General features: G+C 38.3%; 1 protein-coding gene across 22 annotated transcripts in view; it reads left to right on the plus strand.

Moving 5' to 3' along the window:
• The window catches only part of HERC1 (HECT and RLD domain containing E3 ubiquitin protein ligase family member 1), a 214,834-nt gene that overhangs the window by 32,350 nt on the left and 155,646 nt on the right, over positions 1-26,838 (plus strand). For 21 of the 22 annotated variants that reach the window (XM_089904370.1, XM_089904371.1, XM_089904282.1 and 18 more), the window contains 2 exons: positions 9,635-10,590; positions 16,795-16,890. In XM_089904370.1, coding sequence (XP_089760496.1) covers positions 9,661-10,590; positions 16,795-16,890 — 1,026 coding nt within the window. In that variant the 5' untranslated portion in view covers positions 9,635-9,660. Of the gene's footprint in view, positions 1-9,634; positions 10,591-15,269; positions 15,339-16,794; positions 16,891-26,838 lie in introns of those variants that run through there. The other variant, XM_089904361.1, reaches the window with a different exon arrangement.

Raw genomic sequence — 26,838 nt, forward strand, 5'->3', positions numbered from 1 at the left:
AGACAGAAATGGATGGAAGACAGAATCCATGGTGTCTGTCCCCTGTGGTACCACCCCACTTGGAATCATTTCTTTTAAAGTGCTTCCATTATATCAGTTCAGAGTAAGATAATATCTGGGTTTAAATTAGATTCTTTGTAAATAATGAACCACAGACCCAGATTGCTTAGCTCAATTCAGCAAATATTTCTTGAGGTCCCTTTATGTGCTTTACCTTTATGTGCTAAACATTAGGAATATAAGCAAAATCAACTCTGTCTTTGCTCTCATGGACCTTATAGACCAGTATGAGAGGACACTAAGCAAATTATCACATAAATAGTACATAATTGCAAACTGTGCAGAATGCTGTGAAGGTAAAGTACTGGGTGTTGTGTGAGCATTTTAAAAGAGGGACCTGATCTCATATGGGTACATTCAGGGATAGTTTCCCTTGGAAGTGACATTTAATTCAATTAGCAATTATTGAGTACATATGGTGTGGCTAGAGAAGGGAGAGCAAGGGTGAGAGGTCAATTCAGATTGCTTCTGAAAAAATTTTAACTTTAAAAATAGACTTTATTGGGACTTCCCGGGTGGTCCAGTGGTTAAGACTCCACACTTCCACTCAAGGGGGCGTGAGTACAATCCCTAGTCGGGGAACTAAATTCCCACATGCCACACGGCGTGGCCAAAAAATTTAAAAAAAATAAAAAAGAAGACTTTATTAACTTTTTATTATAGAAAAATATTAAACATATACATAAACAGAGAGAATATTTCCCAACATGCATTTCAACAGTTATCAGTTCGTGGCCACTTTATTTCATTTCGACCCTCTGACTGTTTTCACTCATTAACACTTCTGACACCAGATGTGTGGATTCTTTCCTCACACTAACCAATCCTCTAACTCTCTAGACGCTGTATGTCCTCCAGTTTAACTCAATTCTGATACTAACTATCTGGAATTAGCAAAGACTCCATAGATTAAGGGCTCAGTCCCACAGATCTGTCCCCACTTCAGATGCCTGTTGCAAGTCCCAGGTTGCCAGCTATACTTATGATCAACTCGCTATAAATTGGGTGTTCCCAATACCTCCTCGCCAGGTTTGATAATTTGCTAGAATGGCTCACAAAACTCAAGAAAACACTTTACTTGCGTTTACTGACTTATAAAGGATACAACTCAGGAGCAACCAAATGGAAGAGATGATTAGGGCAAGGTATTTGTAGGGGGCAGGGGGTGGAGGTGGCTGGAGGGTGGTGTGAAGAGCTTCCATGCCTTCCTTGAGCATATTGGAAGCTCTCCAAACTCTGTCATTCAAGGGTTTTTATGGAGGTTTCATTAATTCAGCATCATTGATTAAAGCATTGGCCCATTGGTGATTTAACTCAATCTCCACCCCCTCTCCCCTCCTGGGAGGTGGGGTTTGGGGGCTGAAAGGTCCAACTCTAATGATGGCTTCGATTTCTGAGGACCTTCCCTGATCCTGAAACTATCTAGGGGCCCCCAGTCACCAGTCATCTAGTAAGCATGCAAAAGATACTTATCACTCCAGTGATTCCAAGGGTTTTAGGAGCTATGTGCCTGAACTGGACAAAGATCAAATATCTGTCTCCTGTCATACCACATGCTCCGATCCACTTTCCTTGCCTCTTGTGTTATTTTGAAGCAAATCTCAGATGACATATTCCAAAGGATTTTAAAGCAGGGGAGGGACACAATCAGGTTTGTTTTTTAAAGCACTACTCTGGCTAGGGAGGCAAAGGAGGATTAAGAGATTATTTTGGTGGTCCAGATGAGAGATGATTGTAACTTAGATGAGGGTTGTGGCAGTGAAAATGGAGATATCTGGATAGATTTGAGAGCTTTTTAGGGGGTGATACACAAGTGCAAAACTATGCATGCTAGGATATGTGAAAATTCCAAGATAAAAAAGGGTAAATCTTGCCTACAATAGGAGAAACAAATCAACCACGAAGTAGCATGAATTAGCTGGTGTTGTGGGAAAAGGTAGGGCATTCTTAATGTTTTTCTTTGATGAGTTTTGTACAACCCAACACACACTTTATTGACTGTAGTACTGCATTACTAGTTATCCTTGATACATTCTGGTTTCCTAAACTATGGATGGCCAATTCCTCCTGGAACCTCCTGCTTCTTTGTATTACTTGCATAGCTTTACTCTGAAGGTACTCCCAGACCAAGGATGACCAATTTCTTTGTTCTCTTAATAACGGTGAAGCAGACTTTTTGCCTTTCTGAGCTATTGGTCTGGGCCTTGGTTTCACAGCATCCTTCCCCCCACCCACCCCCCATGCAATGTGCCTTTTACTTTTTTCAAAAAAAAAATTATGTATTTGGTGAGATACATATAACATCATATTTACCATCTTAACCATTTTTTTTGTTGTCTTTTTTTTGTTTTGTTTTGTTTTGCGGTACGTGGGCCCCTCACTGTTGTGGCCTCTCCCGTTGCGGAGCACAGGCTCTGGACACGCAGGCTCAGCGGCCATGGCTCACGGGCCTAGCCGCTCCGCGACATGTGGGATCTTCCCGGACTGGGGCACGAACCCGTGTCCCCTGCATCGGCAGGTGGACTCTCAACCACTGCGCTACCAGGGAAGCCCTTAACCATTTTTAAGTGTATAGTTCAGTGGTATTAAATACATTCATGATGTACAACTACCATTGCTGTCCATCTCCGTAACTATTTTTATCTTGTAAAAACTGAAACTATTCTCATTAAGCAATAACTACTTATCCCCCTTCCTCCAAGCCCCTGGCAACCACCATTCTATTTTCTGTCTCTATGATTTTGACTATATACTCTTAAGTACATCGTATGGGTGGAATCATGTAGTATTTGTCATTTTGTGACTGGATTATTTCACTTAGCATAACATCCTCAAGGTTCATTCATGTTGTAGTATGTGTCAGAATTTCCTTCCTTTTTAAGGCTGAATAATATCCCGTTGTATGGTTAATACCATGTTTTATTTGTCCATTCATCTGTTGATGGATACTTGGGTTGCTTTTGTCTTTTAGCTTTTGTGAATAATGATGCTATGAACATGTGTTTACAAGTATCTCTTAAGACCCTGCTTTCAATTCTTTTGGGTATAAACCCAGAAATGGAATTGCTGAATCATATGGTAATTTTGTTTGTAATTTTTTGAGGAATGCCATACTGTTTTCCACAGCCCCTGTACCATTTTACACTCCTGCCAACAGTGCACAAGGGTGCCAGTTTCTCCACATCTTTGCCAACATTTTTTTTCTGGTAAGCTATCCTAATGGATGTGAGGTGGTATCTCATTGTAGTTTTGATTTGCCTTTCTCTAATGATTAGTGATGTTGACCTTCTTTTCATTTGCTTATTGTCCGTTTGTATATCTTCTTTGGAGGAATGTCTATTCAAGTCCTTTGCCCATTTTGAATTGGGTTGGTTTTTTTGTTTTGTGTTTTTTTTTGCTTTTAAGAAGTTCTCTGTATATCTTGGCTGTTAATCCCTTATCAGATATATGATTTGCAGATATTTTCTTCCATTCTGTGGGTTGCCTTTTTACTCCATTACTACTGTCTTTTGATGCACAAAATTTAAAAATTTTCATGAAGTCAACTTTGTCTATTTTTTTGTTGTTGTTGCCTGTGCCTCTGGTGTCATATCTAAGAAATCAGTGCTAAATCCAGTGTCCTGAAGCTTTGCCCTATGTTTTCTTCTAAGAGTTTTCAATCTTACATTAGGTCTTTGATCCATTTTGAGTTAATTTTTATACATGGTGTGAGGAAAGGGTTCGTTTCATTCTTTTTTTTTTTTTCGTTTCATTCTTTTGCATGTGGATATTCAGTTTTCTGAGCACTATTTGTTGAAAAGACTGTCCTTTTCCCATTGAATGTCTTGGAGCCCTTGTCAAAAATCATTTGACCATATATGTGAGGGTTTATTTCTGGGCTCTCTATTCTATTCCATTGTTCTATATGCCAGTACTACACTGTTTTGATTATTGTAGCTTTGTAGCAGGTTTTTAAAAAATATTTATTTTTTTATTTTTGGCTGTGTTGGGTCTTCATTGCTGCATGTGGGCTTTCTCTAGTTGCAGTGAGTGGGGGCTACTCTTTGTTGTGCTGCGCGGACTTCTCACTGCAGTGGCTTCTTTTGTTGTGGAGCACAGGCTCTAGGCGCGTGGGTTTCAGTAGTTGTGGCTCGTGGGCTGTAGAGTGCAGGCTCAGTAGTTGTGGCGCACGGGCTTAGTTGCTCCGTGGCACATGACTTGAACTTGTGTCCCCTGCATTGGCAGGTGGATTTCCAACCACTGTGCCATGAGGGAAGCCCTGTCTTTGGTTTTAATAGATGAGTTTTGGTGATAGTGATAAGTAGATATGCTTAGTCTTATTGCTGACCTTTTTTTCTGTTTTATCTTTAATACTTCTTTGCTTTCTTCATTTTCTGACCCTTTGTTATATGGTTTATGCTTCTTTCATTCATCTCTATCCTTGCATAATTTGGAAAAGTGTACGAATGTACCCAGATGGCTGGATAGCAATAATTATCCAGGAAAGGAAATTGGGGAATTCCATTCATAGTAGCCACAAAATCAAAAATACTCAAGAAACAGTTTATCAAGAAAGGCATAGGACTTATATGAAGAAAATCTAAAATAAGACCGGATCAAAATAGAAAGACATACTATATTCTTAGGTGGACAAATTATCATAAAAATATCTATTTTCTGAAAATTAATATATATATTTAATGAAGTTCCAATTAGAACATGCTACCTTGGGAGAGGTAGCATGTAATTGAATGAAATAATCTTAAAGGTTAGGGACTTGCCTTACCAGCCATCAGAATATTTATAAAAGCCACTGTAATCAAGTCACTGTTGGCGTAAGAATGGACAAGTGGACCAAAATAGAGGATTCAGAAATAGATCCTGGTAATGGAAAAAGAGTAAATTATTTTGTTGTTTAGGTCTTCTGTTTCCTTACATATTTTTGTCCACTTGATGTGTCTTGTACTGGGAATGGTATATTAAAGTCTCCCATTATTTGTGTGTTTCTGTCTATGTTTCCTTGCACCCCCTGTAGTTTTTGCTTTATAAAAGCTGTTGCTGTGCTGTTTATTTGACTGGTTTTAAAATGTCAATGCCAGTCTAATTCTTTTACCTTTTTAAGTTATTTGATCTTTTTGCCTGGAGGTCTTGAGGGTTTTATCTAAATCCTTGAATTTACAAGGCCAATGTCTTAGAGTTGGTTGTTCTTGCTTAATTTCCCAGGTACCTTGTGAACCCTTATTGTATTGATTCAAAAAAATTTTTTTTCTATTTCTGGCAGGTTTTCTTGGCTAGTAGCTTTAAAATCAGCTCTTTGTTGCTTTTTTGTTTTACTTTTTCAGGTAATCCAGTAGTCCAAATACTTGCCCTTCTTTGCTTGTCTTCTCTTTCCACTACTTTCACTGATTCGTGTGTGTGTGTGTGTGTGTGTGTGTATGTGTATGTGTATGTGTGTGAGATTTTAATTCTCATAGTTGTTTCCCTGCTCCAGCCTTTAATTGCCCTTTGCTAACTTTTTATTTGAGTCTACCCTTGGACAGTTTATAATTCATTCTTCATTTCTGAGAATTTTGTCTTTTTCTTCCGTTTCTTGAGTTCAGTCAGCTCTTTTCCTTTTTTTCCCCTTTCTTCCTTCCCTGTTCCTTCCCTTTTCAAAAACTTTAAAAACTTTATTTATTTAATTATTTATGTGGCCTTTTTCTGCTTTTAGTTTTTGAATTTCTGATTCAAGGTTTTTTTATATCCTCAAATGTTTGTGTGTTTAATTTTGCTTGGATTGTTAACTTTTATTTTCTTATGCTTTCTTGTTATCAGGAAGATTTCCATCAGTTGATGTATGTGAACTTTACTGATTTTCTGCAGTAGTTCTCTGTGGACTTTTTTCTTGTTCATTTTTATGGTATTGGGTTTTTTAAATAATATTCCTAATTTAATGGCACCCTCTTCTGTCTATATAGCAAAGTCCAAGTACTTCAAAGGATTTTTTTTTTGGAGCTTTGTTTCTTTTGCTTGAGAGAAGCTTTGTTATATCTCCAATTTTATAGTTCTCTTTTGTCTTGCAGAACCCTAAACATTCCCCCCTCCTTTTTTTCTTTTACCCTTTACCACCCAGTTGCCAAAGAATGCTTCTCTCTTCTTTTTTGTCTTTTTTCTCCTCTCTGCATTTCAAGGAATACTCATATAAATCATACCTGTCTTTTAAAATTGTACCTGCTTCTTTAAATCATGCCTGACTCTTTAAATTAAACGTACTTTGAAATCTCTTCCTTGTAGTCTGTGCTCTGATCTGCCTGGACATTTGTTCAGTATTTTCAGATTTAGTGTGGATTTAATCTTTCTGGCAGTCGTTCCAAATCACCTTTAGGCTCCTTCACTATCCTTCCTCTTCGCTCTTCTCTACAGATTTTCTTAGTCTTGCACCAAACCTTGTGGCTCCTGGAGCTGAGAGTGTGTGCACTGGGATTGATGATATTTCTTTTTTTACAGTTAATTTGCAGTTTTGTCATTCTGCATCTTCAAATTATGCTGTGGGTGTGGTTTTATGTAGAATTTATTTTTCCTTATTGTTTGGGAAGAAATTTGGGGAGATAATTATGCAGCTGCCATTGTCCTCAGCTGTCTTGGAAGTCTTGGATGACTTAAATGGTGGTGGCATAATTAGCCATCCACCTGGAAACAATAAAATTGGAATCCAATTTTACACCATGCAGAACTTAATTAAAATTTCAGATGAATATAAAATTCATTTAAAGAGTCATGTGTAAAAAAAATCAAAAATACTTCAAGAAAATCTAGGTGAATACCTGTATTATCTAGAGTTTATGTGTAAGGGCATGGGGATGTTGGGGTGCTCCTTTAGCCAAGAATGGAAAGCAGGAGCCATAAAGAAAGGATGTGTATGTATGCGAAAGATAGATTAGAAGAAATATTTGCAGTGCTGAGGACAATGATAAAATACAAAAACTTTTTACAAATTGACAAGAAAAATAACCCAGTAGAAAAATATGTGACTAGAAGGACATGAATAAGCATTTCCCAGAAGAGTGTGTCCAAATGACCAATATCCATGTGCTGTTCAGGTGTTAGTAATCAGGGAGATTGAAATTAGAATAACAACATATTCCTTTATAGCAGTCAAACTAGCAAAAATAAAAAGAGCAGAATTACCTCTGGCTTGCAGGGATGGAGGTAAGTAAGGTACTTTTATATCCTCTGCACAATGTTTAGTAAATACTTAGCCGAATGAAGTGGGAGAAGGCTTATGGTTTTATTTTCCCTCTCCCAAGTACATACTTTCCAAGTATCTATTGAAGTTAAATTAAGCATAGTAATCATAAGCTTGAAAAAGGAAGAAGTACCATTAGATTTTATATTTAGAATTTAACAGGGCATGTTTGGAAGTAGGAAACTCCTTTTAATTAGCCTGCAGTCTCTATCATTGGAGCTCTTTTTTTAAGAGCTACCTATATCATGAAAATAAAATGCCCTTCATTATGTGAAGATCTTTATCTACCACCAACTGTTATGACTACCATTCTGGGAACTTGCTTGAAAAGCAGGAGTTAGTCCCAACTCTCCAGCAATATTTTATGATGAAAAATTTCAAACATACAACAAAATTGAAAGATTTAAAAATGAATAGGCATATATACTTCACTGAGATTCTGCCATTAATATTTTATTATACTTGTTTTATCACATATCAATCCATATGTATGTGTGTATGTATATACATATATATATCTTTATACACACACACATCAGTGCATCTTATTATTTGATGCATTTCAAAGTAAATTATACATATCAGTATACTTCCCCCTAAATATACTTCAATATATGTATCAACTGGAATTCAGTATTTATTTAGGTAAAATTTACATGCAGTGACATCTTAAATGTATATTCACTGAGTTTTGACAAATGTATAAGGCTTGGTAATCCAGCATTACCATCACTTCAGGAAGTTCCCTCATGCCCTGCCCAACCTATTCATGCCCTCACCTTCTAGGGGCAACTACTATTTAGCGTTAAGTCTTTCTGTGGAGATATGTTTTCTTCTGGGCGAATCTGTAGGAGAGGAATTGTTGAGTCATTGAGTAGGTATACATTTAGTTTTGTTTTGTTTTGTTTTGTTTTTGCGGTACCTGGGCCTCTCACCGCTGCGGCCCCTCCCATTGCAGAGCACAGGCTCCGGACGCGCAGGCCCAGCCGCCACGGCTCACGGGGCCCAGCTGCTCCGCGGCATGTGGGATCCTCCCGGACCGGGGCACAAACCCGCGTCCCCTGCATCGGCAGGTGGACTCCCAACCACTGCGCCACCAGGGAAGCCCTATATTTAGTTTTATAAGAAGCTACCAGATGTCTTTCTAAGGTGGCTGTTCAATTTTACATTTCCACAAATGGTTTGTGAGAGTTCTGGTTGCCCTGCATCCTTGCTTAACATTTGGTATTGTCAGCCTTACTAATTTTAATCCTTCTGGGTGTGTATTAGTATCTCTTTGTGATTTTAATTGGCATTTTTCTGATGAATAATGATGTTGAGCACTTTTTTTTGTGCTTATTAGCCATTGCCATATCTTTGGTGAAGTTTTGTTCACAACTTTTCTGACCATTTAAAAAATTAGGTTGTCTTTTTATTATTGAGTTGTAGGAGTTCTTAATGTATCTTGGATGATAGTCCTTTGCACGATATATGTCTTGTGAATATTTTATCCCAGCAAACTTAGTTTTTAAGTACTTTTTGTCAGCAAATACTTACTGAGCACTTACTGTGTGCCAGAATACAGCAGTAAACAAAATATACAGAAACATTCCTGCCCTTTTGGAGTCACTGCAGCTCCTCAGTACAGTCAGGGAGACCAGTAAGAAAGCTTCTTCAGTGATCCAAGAGATGATGGCTTAGACCAGGGTTTCAGCAATGGAGGGGTGTGAGAACTGTTTGGATTCTGGCTATATTTTGAGAGTAGAGTTGACTAATTGAATTTGGAGTGTAAGAGAGGGAGGAGTCAATGATGACTCCCAAGGTTTTTAGCCAAAGGAAATAGAAGGATACAGTTGCCATTTATTGAAGTGAGGAGTTCTGCAGGAGGAACAGGTTTGGGTGGGTGTGGTGGAAATGTTGGATTAGGAATTCAGTTTTGAATATAAAGTTTGAGATGCCTATGAGGTGTGGAGAGGTCAAGTGGACAATTACATATATGAGTTTGGAATTCAGAGGAGAAGCCTGGAGATACAAATTTGGGGTCCATCATCATGTAGAACCCACTGTTAATACTGACAGTGGGACCAGAACCTGAAGAGAAAAGTTACATAAATCACTAATTTTTAAAATAAGCTTTTTATTTTGGGATAATTTTAGACTTATGTAAAAGTTGCAAAGATAGTACAGAGTTCCCGTATGCCCTGCAACCCATTGCTCCCTAATATTAATGTCTTAAATAACCATGGTACATTTATTGAAGCTAAAATACTAACATTGGTATGTTACTGTTAACTGAAGTCCAGACTTTGTGTTTCACCAGTTTGAAACCACTAATTGTAATATATGATGGAAGTTCAGAAACTTGACTCCTTTTTCTTTCTCCCTTTATAGAACTAATGGCTGAAGAGTAAATCAAAATGGCAACTATGGTTCCACCAGTGAAACTGAAATGGCTTGAACACCTCAACAGCTCCTGGATTACAGAGGACAGTGAATCTATTGCTACAAGAGAGGGGGTTGCTGTTCTATATTCTAAACTGGTCAGCAATAAGGAAGTAGTACCTTTGCCCCAACAAGTTTTGTGCCTCAAAGGACCACAGTTGCCAGACTTTGAACGTGAGTCTCTTTCAAGTGATGAACAGGACCACTATTTGGATGCCCTTCTTAGCAGTCAGCTAGCACTAGCGAAGATGGTTTGTTCAGATTCCCCATTTGCTGGGGCACTTCGAAAACGATTGCTTGTACTCCAGCGTGTCTTCTATGCACTTTCTAATAAATACCATGATAAAGGCAAAGTGAAACAGCAGCAGCATTCTCCGGAGAGCAGCTCTGGTTCGGCAGATGTCCATTCTGTTAGTGAACGTCCCCGGTCAAGCACTGATGCACTTATAGAAATGGGTGTTCGAACTGGTCTAAGTTTATTATTTGCACTTCTGAGACAAAGTTGGATGATGCCTGTGTCGGGACCTGGTCTCAGTCTTTGCAATGACGTTATTCATACTGCAATTGAAGTCGTGAGCTCTTTGCCACCATTATCTTTAGCAAATGAAAGCAAGATTCCACCTATGGGCTTGGATTGCTTATCACAAGTAACAACATTTCTTAAAGGAGTAACTATTCCCAATTCTGGAGCAGACACTTTAGGTCGTAGATTAGCTTCTGAGTTGCTGCTTGGTTTAGCTGCTCAGCGAGGTTCTTTGCGGTATCTCCTTGAATGGATAGAAATGGCCTTAGGGGCTTCAGCAGTTGTAAATTCCATGGAGAAAAGCAAACTACTATCAAGCCAGGAAGGGATGATCAGCTTTGACTGCTTTATGACTATATTAATGCAGATGAGACGTTCTTTGGTATGTATGATAAATCTTAACTTTAAAATTCTTATCTAACAATTTTGGGAAATGTCAACCCAACTTTTAATGAATTGATAGTAATAGCAAATGATTTGAGAATTCTACTGGTGATTGTTAGGTTAGTTAAATAATTTATATACTTTGAGTAAAGAAACTTTTATATGTGTTGATGTGAATATGTAATTCAAGGACAGGCTAGTTGTATAGTGTTAAGACCACTGGATCAGGAGTTAGGATTGTAGTTTAAGTTTTATGGCTTCCTCTGTGAACTTGGGAAATTCATCTAACTTCTCTGTGTTTTAGTAAACTCAAGAGTAAAATGAGGGGCCTTGGCTAGTAAGTGTGGAGACCTTTTGAAAAAAATATCTGATTTCGTCCTTCTCCATTTTTATTAAACATTTACTATGTACTAAGTATTATTCTAGGCCCTAAGGATACAGCAGAGAAAAACAGAGTTTCTTGGAGCTAACAGCCTCGTAGGGGAATCAGACAATAAATATAAATTTTAGGTAGTGTTAAGTTCTAAGAATTAAGATAAGGGAGGGAAAGGGAATACAAAATGATGGGTTCAAGCAGAGATTGGGGAGGGGAAAGGTGTGGTATTTTAGTTAATGTGATCAGGGGAGTCTCTGAATTGGGACATTTGAGCAGAGACCTGAATGGAGGGGAGTAATGAACTGATATACTAGATCTGTAATGAATGTCTTGTTCATGAAGGAACTTAATTGCTTGACTATCATAAAGGGACTAACTTTAGATACCATATTAAAGAATAAACAGTAAAATATAGGGCAGTATGATCAATTTCAAGAATTTCTGAGATTGAAATTTAATGCTTTTGTGAAAACCAAGAATAAAAGTTTGAAATAACAGATGAACTGGTTTGCAGGGCAGAAATAGAGACACAGATGTAGAGAACAAACGTATGGACACCAAGGGGGGAAAGTAGAGGGGTGGTGGTGGTGCAATGAACTGGGAGATTGGGATTGACATATGTATAAAATGGATAACTTATAAGAACCTACTGTTTAAAAAAAATAAATAAAATTAAATTTACAAAAAGAATACAAATTTGGAATATAAAGATTGAAACACTTATAAGTTGATTTAATTTCAATTGAGTTACATTGATCAGCGTTTTTGATATTCTTTATTACCAAATATCAATTAACAAATTTATTTAGTTTAAATAATTAAAAATGCCACTTGTAAATTATGTATGTATGTTTCATGACTCCCCCTCCCCCCAAAAAATATGGAAAGCTGTTGGATTGACAGGAATGTTTCATACAAAACAATTATGTTGAATTTATTTTCAAACCAGGGCATTTAAATTTTCACCTGGCTTACATTTTGTACTTGTGAACTGAATGGTAAATATTGGGTCATTTTATTACAAATAATTTTATTGTAAGCAAGTACTTGGAAATTTTAGATCATGAGATCTATGAAAATTTGAATTCCTTAATGTTAAATAAAATTTAGACTAGAAGAGCATGTGGTGCTTTGTTCAGAATCTGGAATGTTGACAAGGGCCGTATGATCTTTACCTGAAGTAGGAATCTAGAGCCAGAGATCTAAGCAATGATCTAAGTAAGAAAGGGTTGAAGTAACAGCTATGAAAGGCAATTAGGCCTCTTGTGGTTTCTTATTCAATATTTAAACTTATTCACTTGCATATGTGTTTTTCTCATTTTATTTTCCAATTCTTAATACTTTCTGGTAACATTCTCTAAATTTATACTGTTTTCAAATATGTAATGCCATTTGATGACCTAAAATAATGTATCTATTCATGGTCACATGTTAATATTTCTGTGAGGAGTTACTTAATTCTTCATTTTACAGTCTGTTTATTTTGCATTGCCTTTGTTACAAAGAAAACATGTTAATTATTGTGCAGTCTACTTATATGATCGTACGCTTGCCCATGGTGTGTTTCCTTTTTAATCAAAATGCTAAATACCCTGAGTCAGAAGCCTCTTCCCCACCTTACCCTCAAAGGCCTTATCCTGCAATATTGCTCCTTAGTGGGAAGAGGGTGCCCCAAGAAACTAAATTGCTTTTCTCAGTATCTGTTTAGCCCATTGTCTTTTAGCATGTTGTAAATTGGTTTGTATGCATATTTGGCTGTAAGTTTAAATTGGCTCTATAACCTTAAGAAATCTTTACAGTAAATATATTTACTACCTATATAATGTGTTTTAATATTCACTTAATTAACCTATAGTAAACCATTCCATTCATTTTTTGGATTCTACTTACTGCTTCCCAGTACCTGGAATAAGGGAGGAAGAGCTCTAACCTTCGTTGAGTGCCTACTACCTACCAGGTGCTTTTTTTTTTTTTTTTTTGCGGTACGCGGGCCTCTCACTGTTGTGGCCTCTCCCGTTGCGGAGCACAGGCTCCGGACGCGCAGGCTCAGCGGCCATGGCTCACGGGCCCAGCCGCTCTGCGGCATGTGGGATCTTCCCGGACCGGGGCACGAACCCGTGTCCCCTGCATCGGCAGGCGGACTCTCAACCACTGCGCCACCAGGGAAGCCCCTCAGGTGCTTTTTATAAGCAGTGCCTTATTCAATTATCATGTTAATCTGTAAGGTAGATATTATTTATCCTTATCTTAAGGATGAAGAAACTGTGGCAATTATCCTAAATTTACACATCTATTTGGCAAAAGAACTGAAAGTATTATGTATACTCCTGATTAAGCACTGATGGGCCAGGCACTGTGTTAACTAATTCTTACAACCCATAGTCTGTCTGCAAAGCCCACATTTTTTCTGACAGCTGTATGCAGCTTTTACCCTGTTTATGTTAAATTGACTTATTTTTTTTTCCCATGAAGGCCTACCTTAAAGTAGATATAAAATATAATAAACTTATTTTATTGCTGGATTTCCAATTTTCTCTCCACTTGGCCTCTTTCATTTCTGGACAAAATGTCAAATACACCTAGGCAGAAGGGGCCTCCGCCTCCCTCCTTACCTTCCTAGGCTATACCCTACATTGTAGCTTTCTCTTGGGATGAGGGTACCCCGGATAGCTTTCCTCAGAATTCTGGATATATTCTGGGGAAGAATCCCGTCCTGACCTTATCTTCCCTGTCTTAAGATTCTCTGCTCAGGAACAGCTGGGACAGACTGTATCCCCAAGCTAGAAGTTAGAGGGAGAGACGCATAACCATCAATTGAGTACCCGGTAGAAGGCCTAACAAAAATGAGTTCGATCCTTAAATTGTATTTACATGTGTGATTCTTAACCTCCTCTACCCATGCACATAGTAATTCTGTTTGAGTGCAAGCATGCAAGATACTCATTAACTTACGTTTAAATAAAGAGTAGGGAAATAATGTCACTGTACATCCCTGAATTCTAAAAAAGTAAACACCAAGAAAAACACCTTTGGCCTTTGATGCCACTAGGTGTTTACTGTGTGCCAGATGCTGTTAGGCTATGGGTTAAAAAGATGAATAAGCTTTGTAGCGTCCATGCCGTTAGCCAGCTCACAGTGTAAGGAGAGAGAGATGCACAGACATTTCATATTAATGATGCTGGGCTGTAGTAGAGGTCTGCACAGGGAGGTGGTGATGAGATACAGGAGGAGGAGGGCTAGAAGGGAAGGGGCAGAAAATGAAGGATGCCTAAGCTTAGTTGAAAAGTAAGAAGAGTTTGCTTGCAGACATGAGGTGTGTGAGTGAGGGAGCTGAAGAAGTTTTCAGGTGAGAGGATTAGTATTCTCAAAGTGACTGAGGTGTGGGAGAGTAGGCTCCTGGGTGCTGGGGCTGGAATGGGATGAGCTGAGGTGGCCAACGTGGGCAGGGCCAGGTATCCCATGCTATGGGGTTTTGAGCTTGATTCTGTAGGCAGTGGGGAGTCACAGAAGCAATTTTAAGCAGAGTAAAATCAGATAGCAAGAATGTAAGGAAATGTACTCCATCAAGTCTTAATGTTCTTGTCTGATTTTCTTAAAAAGACAGATGTGAAAAAAACGAAAAGGTATTACATTATTTTTGATGGTAGGTAAATAAGAGAAAGGTAATTCAATGAAGACCTGTGAAACCACACATTTATGTTATTTTAATTTCCCATTTATCTTTGGACCTTTGAACTTCCTGTGGTATATTAGCAGTGTGTGAAGTTACACATTTCCAAAGTGTAATTTCTTTAAAAATGCCTAGGTATAGGCCTCTTTTTCTATTGTGCAGTATATTTACAAAACACATTAAGAATTCTATACAGAATGGGTTTTTAAGATATCTTTAATCCTAATTTACTGGGGCTGGATTAGTCTTACCCTTAACTATTGACTTTTTGAACAGAAGTCAGTGACAGTCACTGCAGACAGTGTTTGAAGGATTTTTTAAAAAATTGGTTTGGTATTTTTAAAGTTAGCAGGAGTTTATTAAAGACTCCCTGTGTTTCCTCTACTTTCTCCATGTACATCATACAAAATAATAATTACTGATGCCAGTTTTGAGTTCGTACTATGTATTAAGAACTATGCTAAGCATGTTTTATGCATAATTTCAGTTATTCTTCCCAACAGCCCTAAATAATAGAGGAATTATTCCTGTCTAAGGATAAGCAAACTTACCCTTAAGTCACGTTGCCAGTAAGTGATGGAACATGGATTTAAACTCAGATCTCTCACTGAAAACCTTATGTTATTTTCAGCATTTTCCTTCATACTGTAGAAAGGCATAAAAAGGAATTATTACCGGCCTGGTGCCAGCTCCTAGAAAGGTATGGCAAGCTGCTGTTGTTTCTTATCTGCTTTTGGTTTGGTGATCAGTAGAGGTGGCCTTTAAATAACGGAGCCACAGATTACAATTGTGTTTCTCCCAGAAGTGCTACACAGCTAATTATGGAATTTGGAGAGGCTGTGCCTCAAAGTATTTGCTGGTATAGCCACACCTTGTGTGTCTAGGAACTAGATAATTTTGAACACTCAGCTTCTCATATGACTCCAAGACCTGCAAGTGGCTCTCGAAAGCCTTACTACTTGAAGTGTGAGCCTCAGACAGCAGCATTGGCATCACCTGAGAACTTGTTAGAAATACAGAATCTCAGGCCCCCACCTATATTTACTGAATTGGAATCTGCATTTTAACAAAATTTCCAGATAACTTATGTCCACATTAAAATTCGAGAAGCACCACCTAAGCAATAAAAAAGAAAAATTGATTTGGTAGCAGTAGCTTAGCACCTGATGACCCAGCAATAAATTAAATAGCCAACATATTCATTTCGTTCATTACTTAGGAACCACGTTAATTAAAATAGTCTGAATTGATAAAATCATATAATCTTAGAGTTGGATGGGATCTTACAGAGCATCTAGGCCAACCTCCGTTCCATAGTAGAGGATATACTTTTCTGTGGTATGTTTGCCCGGTGATCATCTAGAATCTAAATATTTTTACAATATAATCGTCTTTGAAATAAAGCCACAGATGAAAATTTTACAACTAGAGGATGGATAAATCAGAGAAAGAACTTGACATTTGTGATAAGGATATGGGAATTTGAGGGAACAGCGGAGGTCAAGTTCACTCTCTGATTTATCAGTTTTCAATGAAAGAATGATTTCTGGTCATAGCCATTGGGCCCTATTGTGGAGAGTAGGCAGTTAGTCACAGAGAGGATCTATGATTCCTCAGCTGTGCTAGGAAAAAGATATTTTGTTGCTAATATAGTCAGGTAGCTACATGAACTGACTTGTGGGACCTTTGTTGTGCTGAAACTAAGAAGGGAGGAACAGACTTACTGCTGCTCTGGTAAGGATCATCACTTAAGCTGGCTGCATTCTACTGTATTCTTGGAGCAAGTGGACAAGACAGCCCCAGGGGAGTAGAATATTTGCTGGGACCCCATTTATTGGATATTGGCCACCCAAAGAGTGTGTAGTTGGCAAAATTCTGCCTCCTTGAGTGTTTTTAGGTCAAACCTTGTGACACTTAGAACAAATCACTAATGTAATAAGTGAGGGATTGGTACTTAATTTACTGCTTCACTCTATAGCCATGTCTTTTATAACACTTACACATAAAATTGGTTTCATGACCTAATGTTAGGATTTGATTTTAATGCACATAATTATGTAAACAGTTCCTCAGATGTTCTTGTGGACTATTTAAGTGATTTTAATACATGTCTCTCTCTCCTTCCCTAACTGTATCCCACAATGTCTTAATTATAGGGTTCATCTGCTGATCGGAGTCAGTGGAGGGAACCACCCAGAACATCCGATGGCTTGTGCTCACTCTATGAGGCAGCTTTATGTCTTTTTGAAGAGGTACGTAATAATCATGGCTTTTATGTGAAAAATTACTTTGTCAAGGGATAAACTGGAAGATTGTGATTGACATATACATACTACTAGATATAAAATAGGCAACTAATAAGGACGTACTGTATAGCACAAGAGACTCTACTCAGTACTCTGTAATGGCCTATATGGGAAAAGAATCTCAAAATGAGTGGATATATGTATATGTATAACAGATTCACTTTGCTGTACACCTGAAAGTAACACAACATTGTAAATCAACTATATTCCAATAAAAATCAATCAATCAATAAAAATTACTTTGTCTTAAAATGCTACAGCATGTATTTATCCCTTAAAAATAATCCATTCAGGGCTTCCCTGGTGGCGCAGTGGTTGAGAGTCTGCCTGCCGATGCAGGGGACGCGGGTTCGTGCCCCGGTCCGGGAAGATCCCACATGCCGCGGAGCGGCTGGGCCCGTGGGCCATGGCCGCTGAGCCTGCGTGTCCGGAGCCTGTGCTCCGCAACGGGAGAGGCCGCAGCATTGAGAGGCCTGCGTACCGCAAAAAAAAAAAAAAAAAAAAAAAAATATCCGTTCAGTCTCTGGAAAGGATGCAAAAGAAAGTGGCATCCGTGATTGGTTGCCTCTAGAAAGTGGAGCCGGGGTGTCTCGCATCAGGTGTGGGAAGGAGGCATAGTTTTCAATGCATACCCTTTTATTCATTTTGGACTTTGTATCATGTGCATTATTTTTTTTAAACATCATTATTGGAGTATAATTGCTTTACCTTGTTGTGTTAGTTTCTGCTGTAAAACAAAGTGAATCAGCTATACGTGTACATATATCCCCATATTCCCTCCCTCTTGTGTCTCCCTTCCACCCACCCACCCTCCCTATCCCACCCCTCTAGGTGGTCACAAAGCACCGAGCTGATCTCCCTGTGCTATGTGGCTGCTTCCCACTAGCTATCTATTTTACATTTGGTAGTGTATATATGTCCATGCCACTCTCTGACTTCGTCCCCGCTTACCCTTCCCCCTCCCATATGTGCATTTTTTAATTTAAAAATGTATTATTAAAACAGATACAAAAAGACATACAAATGTGTGCCTTAATGAATTATTTTAAAACAAATGTCCTTTTAATCTGTGCCCAGGAAAGAAATAAAACTTTACTAGCAACCCGAGAAACCCTTTCATGTCCTGGTCATTATCCCTTTCCTCCTTCCGTAAGTAGCCACTATCCTGACTTCAAGTGTAGTCACTTTGTTGCATTTCTTTATAGTTGTGTGCATCTCTAGACACTATAGTTCAGTCTTCCCTATTAAAACAATCTATATATCTATATATATCTTTTTAGTATATATATTTTCTTAATTAAAACTTTTTTTTTTTGGCTGCGTTGGGACTTCGTTGTGGCGCACAGGCTTTCTCTAGTTGCGGCAAGCGGGGGCTACTCTTTGTTGTGGTGCACGGGCTCTCATTGTGGTGGCTTCTCTTGTTGTGGAGCACAGGCTCTAGGCGCACAGGCTTCAGTAGTTGTGGCTCATGGGCTCAGTAGTTGTGGCTTGCGGGCTCTAGAGCTCAGGCTCAGTAGTTGCGGATCACGGGCTTAGTTGCTCTGCGGTATGTGGGATCTGCCCGGACCAGGCCTTGAACCCACGTCCCCTGCATTGACTGGCAGATTCTTAACCACTGCGCCACCAGGGAAGTCCTATATATATCTTTTAAATCTCTTAATCTATAGGTTCCCCCTCCATTGTTTTTCTTTTCCTTTAGTGTATTTGTTCAGGAACTCGGACTTTTAAGGCTGTGTAATTTCCTACCATCTGGAGTTTGCTGATTGATTACTCATAATGCAGTTCCTATGTATTTCCTGCATACTGACAGGTGAATCTAGAGACTTGATCAGTTTCAGGTTTGATCCCTTTGGCAAGGCTAAACATGGTGTTGTGATCTTCCATCTGGTTGTCTGTCTTTTTGTAGTATTAGCAGCCCTTGATTCTTAATGATCAGATCTATTAATTCATTGGTGCTTGGTTGCAAAATGGTGATAATCTAATTATATCATTCCTCTTTCATTTATTAATTGGAATGTTTTCATAAAGAGATGATTCCCTTATTGACAGTTTGGTTACCCTGCCACAGTTTAGACAGGAAGAGCAGAATAAGTGCTTGATTTTCTCCACTTGAGTTTTAAAAAAATTTTTAACACCGATTTTTATTTACTAGTTTCCAGTTTAATGAACTGATCTCCTGTCATGCTCCAAACTTGACCAATTGGTTTCACTTGAAAAGTATTGTTACGAACTTGTAGATTTAAACCGATTCAAAATTTACTTTGTTGAATTATTATCTGTAGTGAAGCTCATATTGTTTTATCTTTGGCCAACAGTCTTTCAGGGTAGTAGGCTCTTTCAGTGTGGTTCCCAAGTTCTTTTGACATAGGCCTAGTAATCTTTGATAGCTTCCTTGCTATCTGACCCATCAAATTGTTTCTGGACTCATACATTTCTTGATCTGGATCTGCAACCAGCTAGCTCTTTCTCCATAAACCCTGTTTTTTTTTAAGTGGAAAATATTATTTCAGGACCACAATCAGGGTGCTCATCACTACTAAGTCGGTATTGTTTTTCTGGGGTCTTACAGTAGCCAGAGCTAGGAAATGTGTGTGTGCACACATGCATGCGTATTTAAAGCTAATATACCTCATGAGTTGATACTGATACTTTCAAAATCAGGGCTATAGAATTTCTGCTTTTCTATATTACATTCATATATCCTTTCTTCCAACTAAGAATGCTGATTCTGAAGGATACAGGGATATAGAATTAGAATATCCCGTAATTATTTATTTTAATCACACAGTACACATACACACACACACACACACACACACACACACACACAGAGCAATCCTAAAATAAGACAAACACTACCACTGTATGATTACTAAAAATATTAACTTTTTACATATGCTTTCCCCATTTTTTATAGTTGTATTATATCTGCATACTCAGAACATATTTACTCTCTGCCTTTTAACCCTCGTTTAGTATGAGTTGTACAAGTAACTACATATTTAATGCTCACTGCCAGTTTCTGTCAGTGGCTCTCTATTCTTTTTGTTTGTCTGAAGCTTATTCTCTAGTAGAATCCTCAATAAATACTCACAAAAAAGATTCTCTTAGTTCTTACATTTTAATTGCTGTGCACTTTATACTTGAAAGTCAGTTTTGAGAAGATAAAATCTTTGGCTCACATTTTCTTTTCTTCTACTTCTTAAGTATATTCATTCATTTTCTTCTGGCAGTAATTTTAGTAGAATACATCTTGATGTTATGTATTCTGGGTCGATGTTCTCAGAGATGTGAGGATTTTAATATGTAGTTTCAAATCTTTTTTATTTCAGGGAAGTTTCCCTAAATTATTGTTTTTAGTATCATTTTTACTCTTTTTATTTGGTTCTCATCTAGGACCACTATTGTTTTTATGTTGGATTTTTTTTAACATCTTTATGGAGTATAATTGCTTTACAATGGTGTGTTAGTTTCTGCTTTATAACAAAGTGAATCAGCTATACGTATACACATATCCCCATATCTCCTCCCTCTTGCATCTCCCTCCCACCTTCCCTATCCCACCTCTCTAGGTGGTCACAAAGCACTGAGCTGATCTCCCTGTGCTATGCGGCTGCTTCCCATTAGCTATCTATTTTACATTTGGTAGTATATATAAGTCCATGCTACTCTCTCACTTCGTCCCAGCTTACCCTTCCCCCTCCCTGTGTCCTCAAGTCCATTCTCTACGTCTGCGTCTTTATTCCTGTCCTGCCCCTCTGTTCTTCAGAACCATTTTTTATTTTTAGTTTCCATATATGTAAGCATATGGGATTTATTTTTCTCTTTCTGACTTACTTCACTCTGTATGACAGACTCTAGGTCCATCCACCCCACTACAGATAACTCAATTTCATTTCTTTTTATGGCTGAGTAATATTCTATTGTATATATGTGCCACATCTTCTTTATTCATTCATCTGTCGATGGACACTTAGGTTGCTTCCATGTCCCGGCTATTGTGAAGAGTGCTGCAATGAACATTGTGGTACATGACTCTTTTTGAATTGTGGTTTTCTCATGCTATATGCCCAGTAGTGGGATTGCTGGGTCGTATGGTAGTTCTATTTTTAGTTTTTTTTTTTTTTTTGGCTGTACACGGGCCTCTCACTGTTGTGGCCTCTCCTGTTGTGGAGCACAGGCTCCGGACCCACAGGCTCAGCGGCCATGGCTCACGGGCCCAGCCGCTCCGCGGCATGTGGAATCTTGCCGGACCGGGGCACGAACCCATGTCCCCTGCATCGGCAGGCGGACTCTCAACCACTGCGCCACCAGGGAAGCCCTATTTTTAGTTTTTTAAGGAACCTCCATACTGTTCTCCATAGTGGCTGTATCAGTTTACATTCCCACCAACAGTGCAAGAGGGTTCCCTTTTCTCCACACCCTCTCCAGCATTTATTGTTTGTAGACTTTTTCATGATGACCATTCTGAGTGGTGCGAGGTGATACCTCACTGTAGTTTTGATTTGCATTTCTCTAATGATTAGTGATGTTGAGCATCCTTTCATGTGTTTGTTGGCAATCTGTATACCTTCGTCGGAGAAATGTCTGTTTAGGTCTTCTGCCCATTTTTGGATTGGGTTGTTTGTTTTTTTGATATTGAGCTGCATGAGCTGCTTATAAATTTTGGAGATTAATCCTTTGTCAGTTGCTTCATTTGCAAATATTTTCTCCCATTCTGAGGGTTGTCTTTTCGTCTTGTTTATGGTTTCCTTTGCTGTGCAAAAGCTATTAAGTTTCATTAGGTCCCAATTTGTTTAGTTTTGTTTTTATTTCCATTTCTGTAAGAGGTGGGTCAAAAAACATCTTGCTGTGATATATGTCATAGAGTGCTCTGCCTATGTTTTCCTTTAAGAGTTTTGTAGTGTCTGACCTTACATTTAGGTCTTTAATCCATTTTGAGTTTATTTTTATTTTCTAATTTCATTCTTTTACATGTAGCTGTCCAGTTTTCCCAGCACCACTTACTGAAGAGGCTGTCTTTTCTCCATTGTATATTCTTGCCTTCTTTATCAAAGATAAGGTGCCCATATGTGCATGGATTTATCTCTGGGCTTTCTATCCTGTTCCATTGATCTATCTTTCTGTTTTTGTGCCAGTACCATACTGTCTTGATTACTCTAGCTTTGTAGTATAGTCTGAAGTCCGGGAGCCTGATTCCTCCAGCTCCATTTTTCTTTCCCAATATTGCTTTGCCTATTTGGGGTCTTTTGTGTTTCCATACAAATTGTGAAATTTTTTTGTTCCAGTTCTGTGAAAAATGTCATTGGTAGCTTGATAGGCATTGCATTGAATCTGTAGATTGCTTTGGGTAGTATAGTCATTTTCACAATGTTGATTCTTCCAATCCAAGAACATGGTATATCTCTCCATCTGTTTGTATCATCTTTAATTTCTTTCATCAGTGTCTTATAGGTCTTCTGTCTGCATACAGGTTTTTTGTCTCCTTAGGTAGGTTTATTCCTAGGTATTTTATTCTTTTTGTTGCAGTGGTAAATGGGAGTGTTTCCTTAATTTCACTTTCAGAGTTTTCATCATTAGTGTATAGGAATGTAAGAGATTTCTCTGCATTACTTTTGTATCCTGCTACTTTACCAAATTCATTGATTACCTCTAATATTTTTCAGGTAGCATCTTTAGGATTCTCTATGTATAGTATCATGTCATCTGCAAACAGTGACAGCTTTACTTCTTCTTTTCCGATTTGGATTCCTTTTATTTCCTTTTCTTCTCTGATTGCTGTGGCTAAAACTTCCAAAACTATGTTGAATAAGAGTGGTGAGAGTGGGCAACCTTGTCTTGTTCCTGATCTTAGTGGAAATGCTTTCAGGTTTTCACCATTGAGGACGATGTTGGCTGTGGGTTTGTCATATATGGCCTTTATTATGTTGAGGAAAGTTCCCTCTATGTCTACTTTCTGCAGGGTTTTTATCATAAATGGGTGTTGAATTTTGTCGAAAGCTTTCTCTGCATCTATTGAGATGATCATATGGTTTTTCTCCTTCAGTTTGTTAATATGGTGTATCACGTTGATTGATTTGCATATATTGAAGAATCCTTGCATTCCTGGAATAAACCCCACTTGATCATGGTGTATGACCCTTTTAATGTGCTGTTGGATTCTGTTTGCTAGTATTTTGTTGAGGATTTTTGCATCTGTATTCATCAGTGATGTTGGCCTGTAGTTTTCTTTCTTTGTGACATCTTTGTCTGGTTTTGGTATCAGGGTGACGGTGGCCTCAGAATGAATTTCGGAGTGTTCCTCCCTCTGCTGTATTTTGGAAGAGTTTGGGAAGGATAAGTGTTAGTTCTTCTCTAAATGTTTGATAGCATTCACCTGTGAAGCCATCTGGTCCTGGGCTTTTATTTGTTGGAAGATTTTTAATCACAGTCTCAATTTCAGTGCTTGTGATTTGTCTCTATATTTTCTGTTTCTTCCTGGTTCAATCTTGGATGTATGTTGGATTTTTAACAATTAACTTAGTAATTGTCACTTTTTTTTGAATACTTCTTTTTTTTTGAATACTTTTTATATAATTTTCATTTCTTTTTTTATTTCTAAACAGCTTTTTCCTTTTTATCTTTTGTTGCTCATAAGGTATTATCTTCTGTATTTATTTACTCTTGGATTTCTTATACTTTACCCCTCATTTCTGAAATGATTTTTTCTCTTATTTCTAATTCTTTTTTTGAGTCTGTCACCTCATTTTTGAATGCTTCTCTTTCAGTTTGTGTTTTTCTTTCAAGTCGTGTTTCATTTTCTTAATCCCTTTACCTTGCTTTGAAATAGGTTAGTTTGATCTGTTTTGTGGGCATTTCTCATCTGTCATTTTTTTATTGTACGGATGTTATTCTGCCTCTTTTCCTTTTTTTCCCCTTATAACAACTTCATATGGAATTTGACCTTCATACTTTTCTGTTGCTTATTTTTATGAAAAATTTGTTTTCCTGAATTTTTAGAATGGGATGGCATTCAGGATGGCTTTTCTAAATCCATAGACTCCCTTTCTCTATTGTTTTTGTGTAACGTTAGAAAAAACATGGTGGTTTCAAGCGTATTCCCCTCCCCACCTTTTATCTTAACTTTTTCTCTTTCCTTTCTGTTGTCCTCATTCTGCTTAACTTTTATTCCGCTCCCAGTAGTTTCTGCTCAGTATGAGGGCTCTGTCCTGGAAGGGAGTACTGGCTTTTCAGTTTCAAGAATTCACAAGAGCTAGACTGCTCTAGCTGTTTTCAAACTTCTCATCATGGGACCTTTGTACTTACGTGCTATCAGAGAGGGCAAACTCTTCCCAGTTGCAGCTGCTGTCCTTAGATTGGCTCACTGTTCTTTCTGGTGAGTACCTGATTGGTTGTTTTGGGGTTTTCTTATTCTGAGGTCTGTCAGACACTCTTTGGCTTCCTCCTGCACAGATATTATTCCCATGCAGATTCTGTATTTGGTAGTGGTTTGTCTGCACCTGCTTATATTTTGGAGTTACCGGAGCTATGTTTGTCTAGTTTTATTGTGAATATTAAGTACAAATTTGGAGTTTAGCCTTCTATTTGTTTTGTGTAATGATTCCATGTTTAGAAAACTACATTGCTGCTGCTATTGTCATCTTTTCCAGAATTCTACGTGCCCCCCCCCCCAGTTGTTTTTTTGTTTGTTTGGTTTTTTTGGCCGCATTGGGTCTCTGTTGCTGTGCATGGGCTTTCTTTAGTTGTGGCAAGCGTGGACTACTCTTTGTTGTGGTACGTGTGCTTCTCATTACGATGGCTTCTCTTGTTGCGGAGCATAGGCTATAGATGCACGGGCTTCAGTAGTTGTGGCATGCGGGCTCTAGAGCGCAGGCTCAGTAGTTGTGGCATGTGGGCTTAGTTGCTCTGCAGCATGTGGGATCTTCCTGGACCAGGGCTTGAACCCGTGTCCTCTGCATTGGCAGGTGGATTCTTAACCACTGCGCCATCAGGGAAGCCCCTCCTCCAGTTGTTTTTAAAAAACACATTTCTAAATCTTGTGAACAGATTTTTTTTACGCCCTCTCCTCCCCCGCCTTTGCTTCCCCCTCTCCTCTCCTCCCCTCCTCTCCCCTTCCCTTCCCCTTCCCCTCCCCTTCTCCTCTCTTCTCTCTTTTTCGTGGGGGTCAGGGAAGGAGGGCTATTATTTTTTTAAGTCTTATTATAGAGCAGTAGTCCCTTCTTAAATATGGGGAATACATTCCAAAACCCCCACTGGATGCCTGAAATGATGAATAGTACCAAACCCTATATATACCATGTTATTTCCTATACATACATACCTATGATAAAGCTTAATTTATAAATTAGGTACAGTAGGAGACTATCCAGATTGCCAGCATCACAACTCTTGCACTTAGGGCCCATTTTTAAGTAAAATAAGGGTTACTTGAACACAAGCACTGAGATACTGTGGCAGATGAGCTGATAACCAGATGGCTACTAAGTGACTACCGGGTGGCTAGCTTATATAGTGTGGCTATGCTGGACAAAGGGATGATACTCAGAACAGTATGCAGTTTAAAACTTATGAATTGTTTATTTCTGGAATTGTCCATTTAATATTTTCAGTTGACTGTTCACTGCCAGTAACTGAAACCACAGAAAGTGAAACCGCGAATAAAGGGGGACTACTGTAATAGATCTTTAGATTAAAAAATTCTAACCTACTTGGGCCCATCATCCTCCTTTTGTCAGCAGCAGAATTTCAGATCTCTTATTAGGGACTGGCAGCTTTACTTATGCATATTTTGTATGTCCTCAAAACTCTCCTCATGTTCACTGAAAATTATTTGTTGACACATATATTCTATTGTTTTGGGTACTATTTAAAATTCTGACTGAGATTACTCTATCCCTTCCCATTTCATGGTCTGGCAATATAATATATTGACTTTTGAAGATTCTTCTTTTATTGTTTTACTTGGTTCAGAGAAAAACAAAAACAAAACCAACCCCTAAAAGGCAGACAACAAATTGACAACAGCTGTAGTCAGAGATAATATCTTTATTGTATGGGATTCATACAAAGTCAGTAAAAAATCCATTAAACCCTAATAAATAAATGCAGAAGTTAGTTATAAGCAAATGGATGGAAAAACTTCAATTCTGTTGATAATAAGGAAGTGTGAAGTTAAAAGAATACATCCTCTTTTTTCCCACTTTACTTTTCAAAAAAAATTTAAAGCATAATACTTATTGGTATGGGTGCAGTGAGACTGGTACTCTCACATAGCCGTATTCATTGGTTAGGGCAACTGTGATGACAACCCTGGGTCCTGTGCTTTTGGCAGGGTTTTGAGGAGAGGGGAGGAGGAGAGGAGAAGCCTGGATTTTTATAAAGCATTATGAATGGCAATAGACTTTACCATCATATTCAACACAAATGGTAAATAAGCCATGCTTTTTTATATATCTATATACATATACAGATACGTATAGATACGTGTGTGAGTGTTGAATTGCTCTGGACCTTTATTGTTTTTAAGACCGCCCTCATTTTATACATTGCTGGTGATGAAATAATATTGTAACACCAGTTTTGAAAGCAATTTGTTAGTATGTTTCAGGAATCAGAAGATTGTTGTCACTTTTTGCATATGTCTGAGGTTCTCTACCAAGTGAAGTAATTAAAAATGTAGCAACAGGAGGAGGAGGAGGAGGAGGAGGCCGCCTAGGCGGCAGGGAGTGAGCCAGTGCCCAGGGCGAATCAATGGAACACCCCCCACGAAGCCAGCCCGGAACACACTTCAGTGCAGCCAAATAGCATTGATTATTTTCCTTCAAACAAAAACAAAACAATGAAGTAACCACAACTATATTCTTAAAAATGGCTCATATAACAAATAAGTAGAAA

This window comes from Delphinapterus leucas, chromosome 2, assembly GCF_059928025.1.
Source record: "Delphinapterus leucas isolate spDelLeu-1000000601 "Yukka" chromosome 2, BTC_Dleu_Yukka2, whole genome shotgun sequence".
Lineage (NCBI taxonomy): Eukaryota > Metazoa > Chordata > Mammalia > Artiodactyla > Monodontidae > Delphinapterus > Delphinapterus leucas.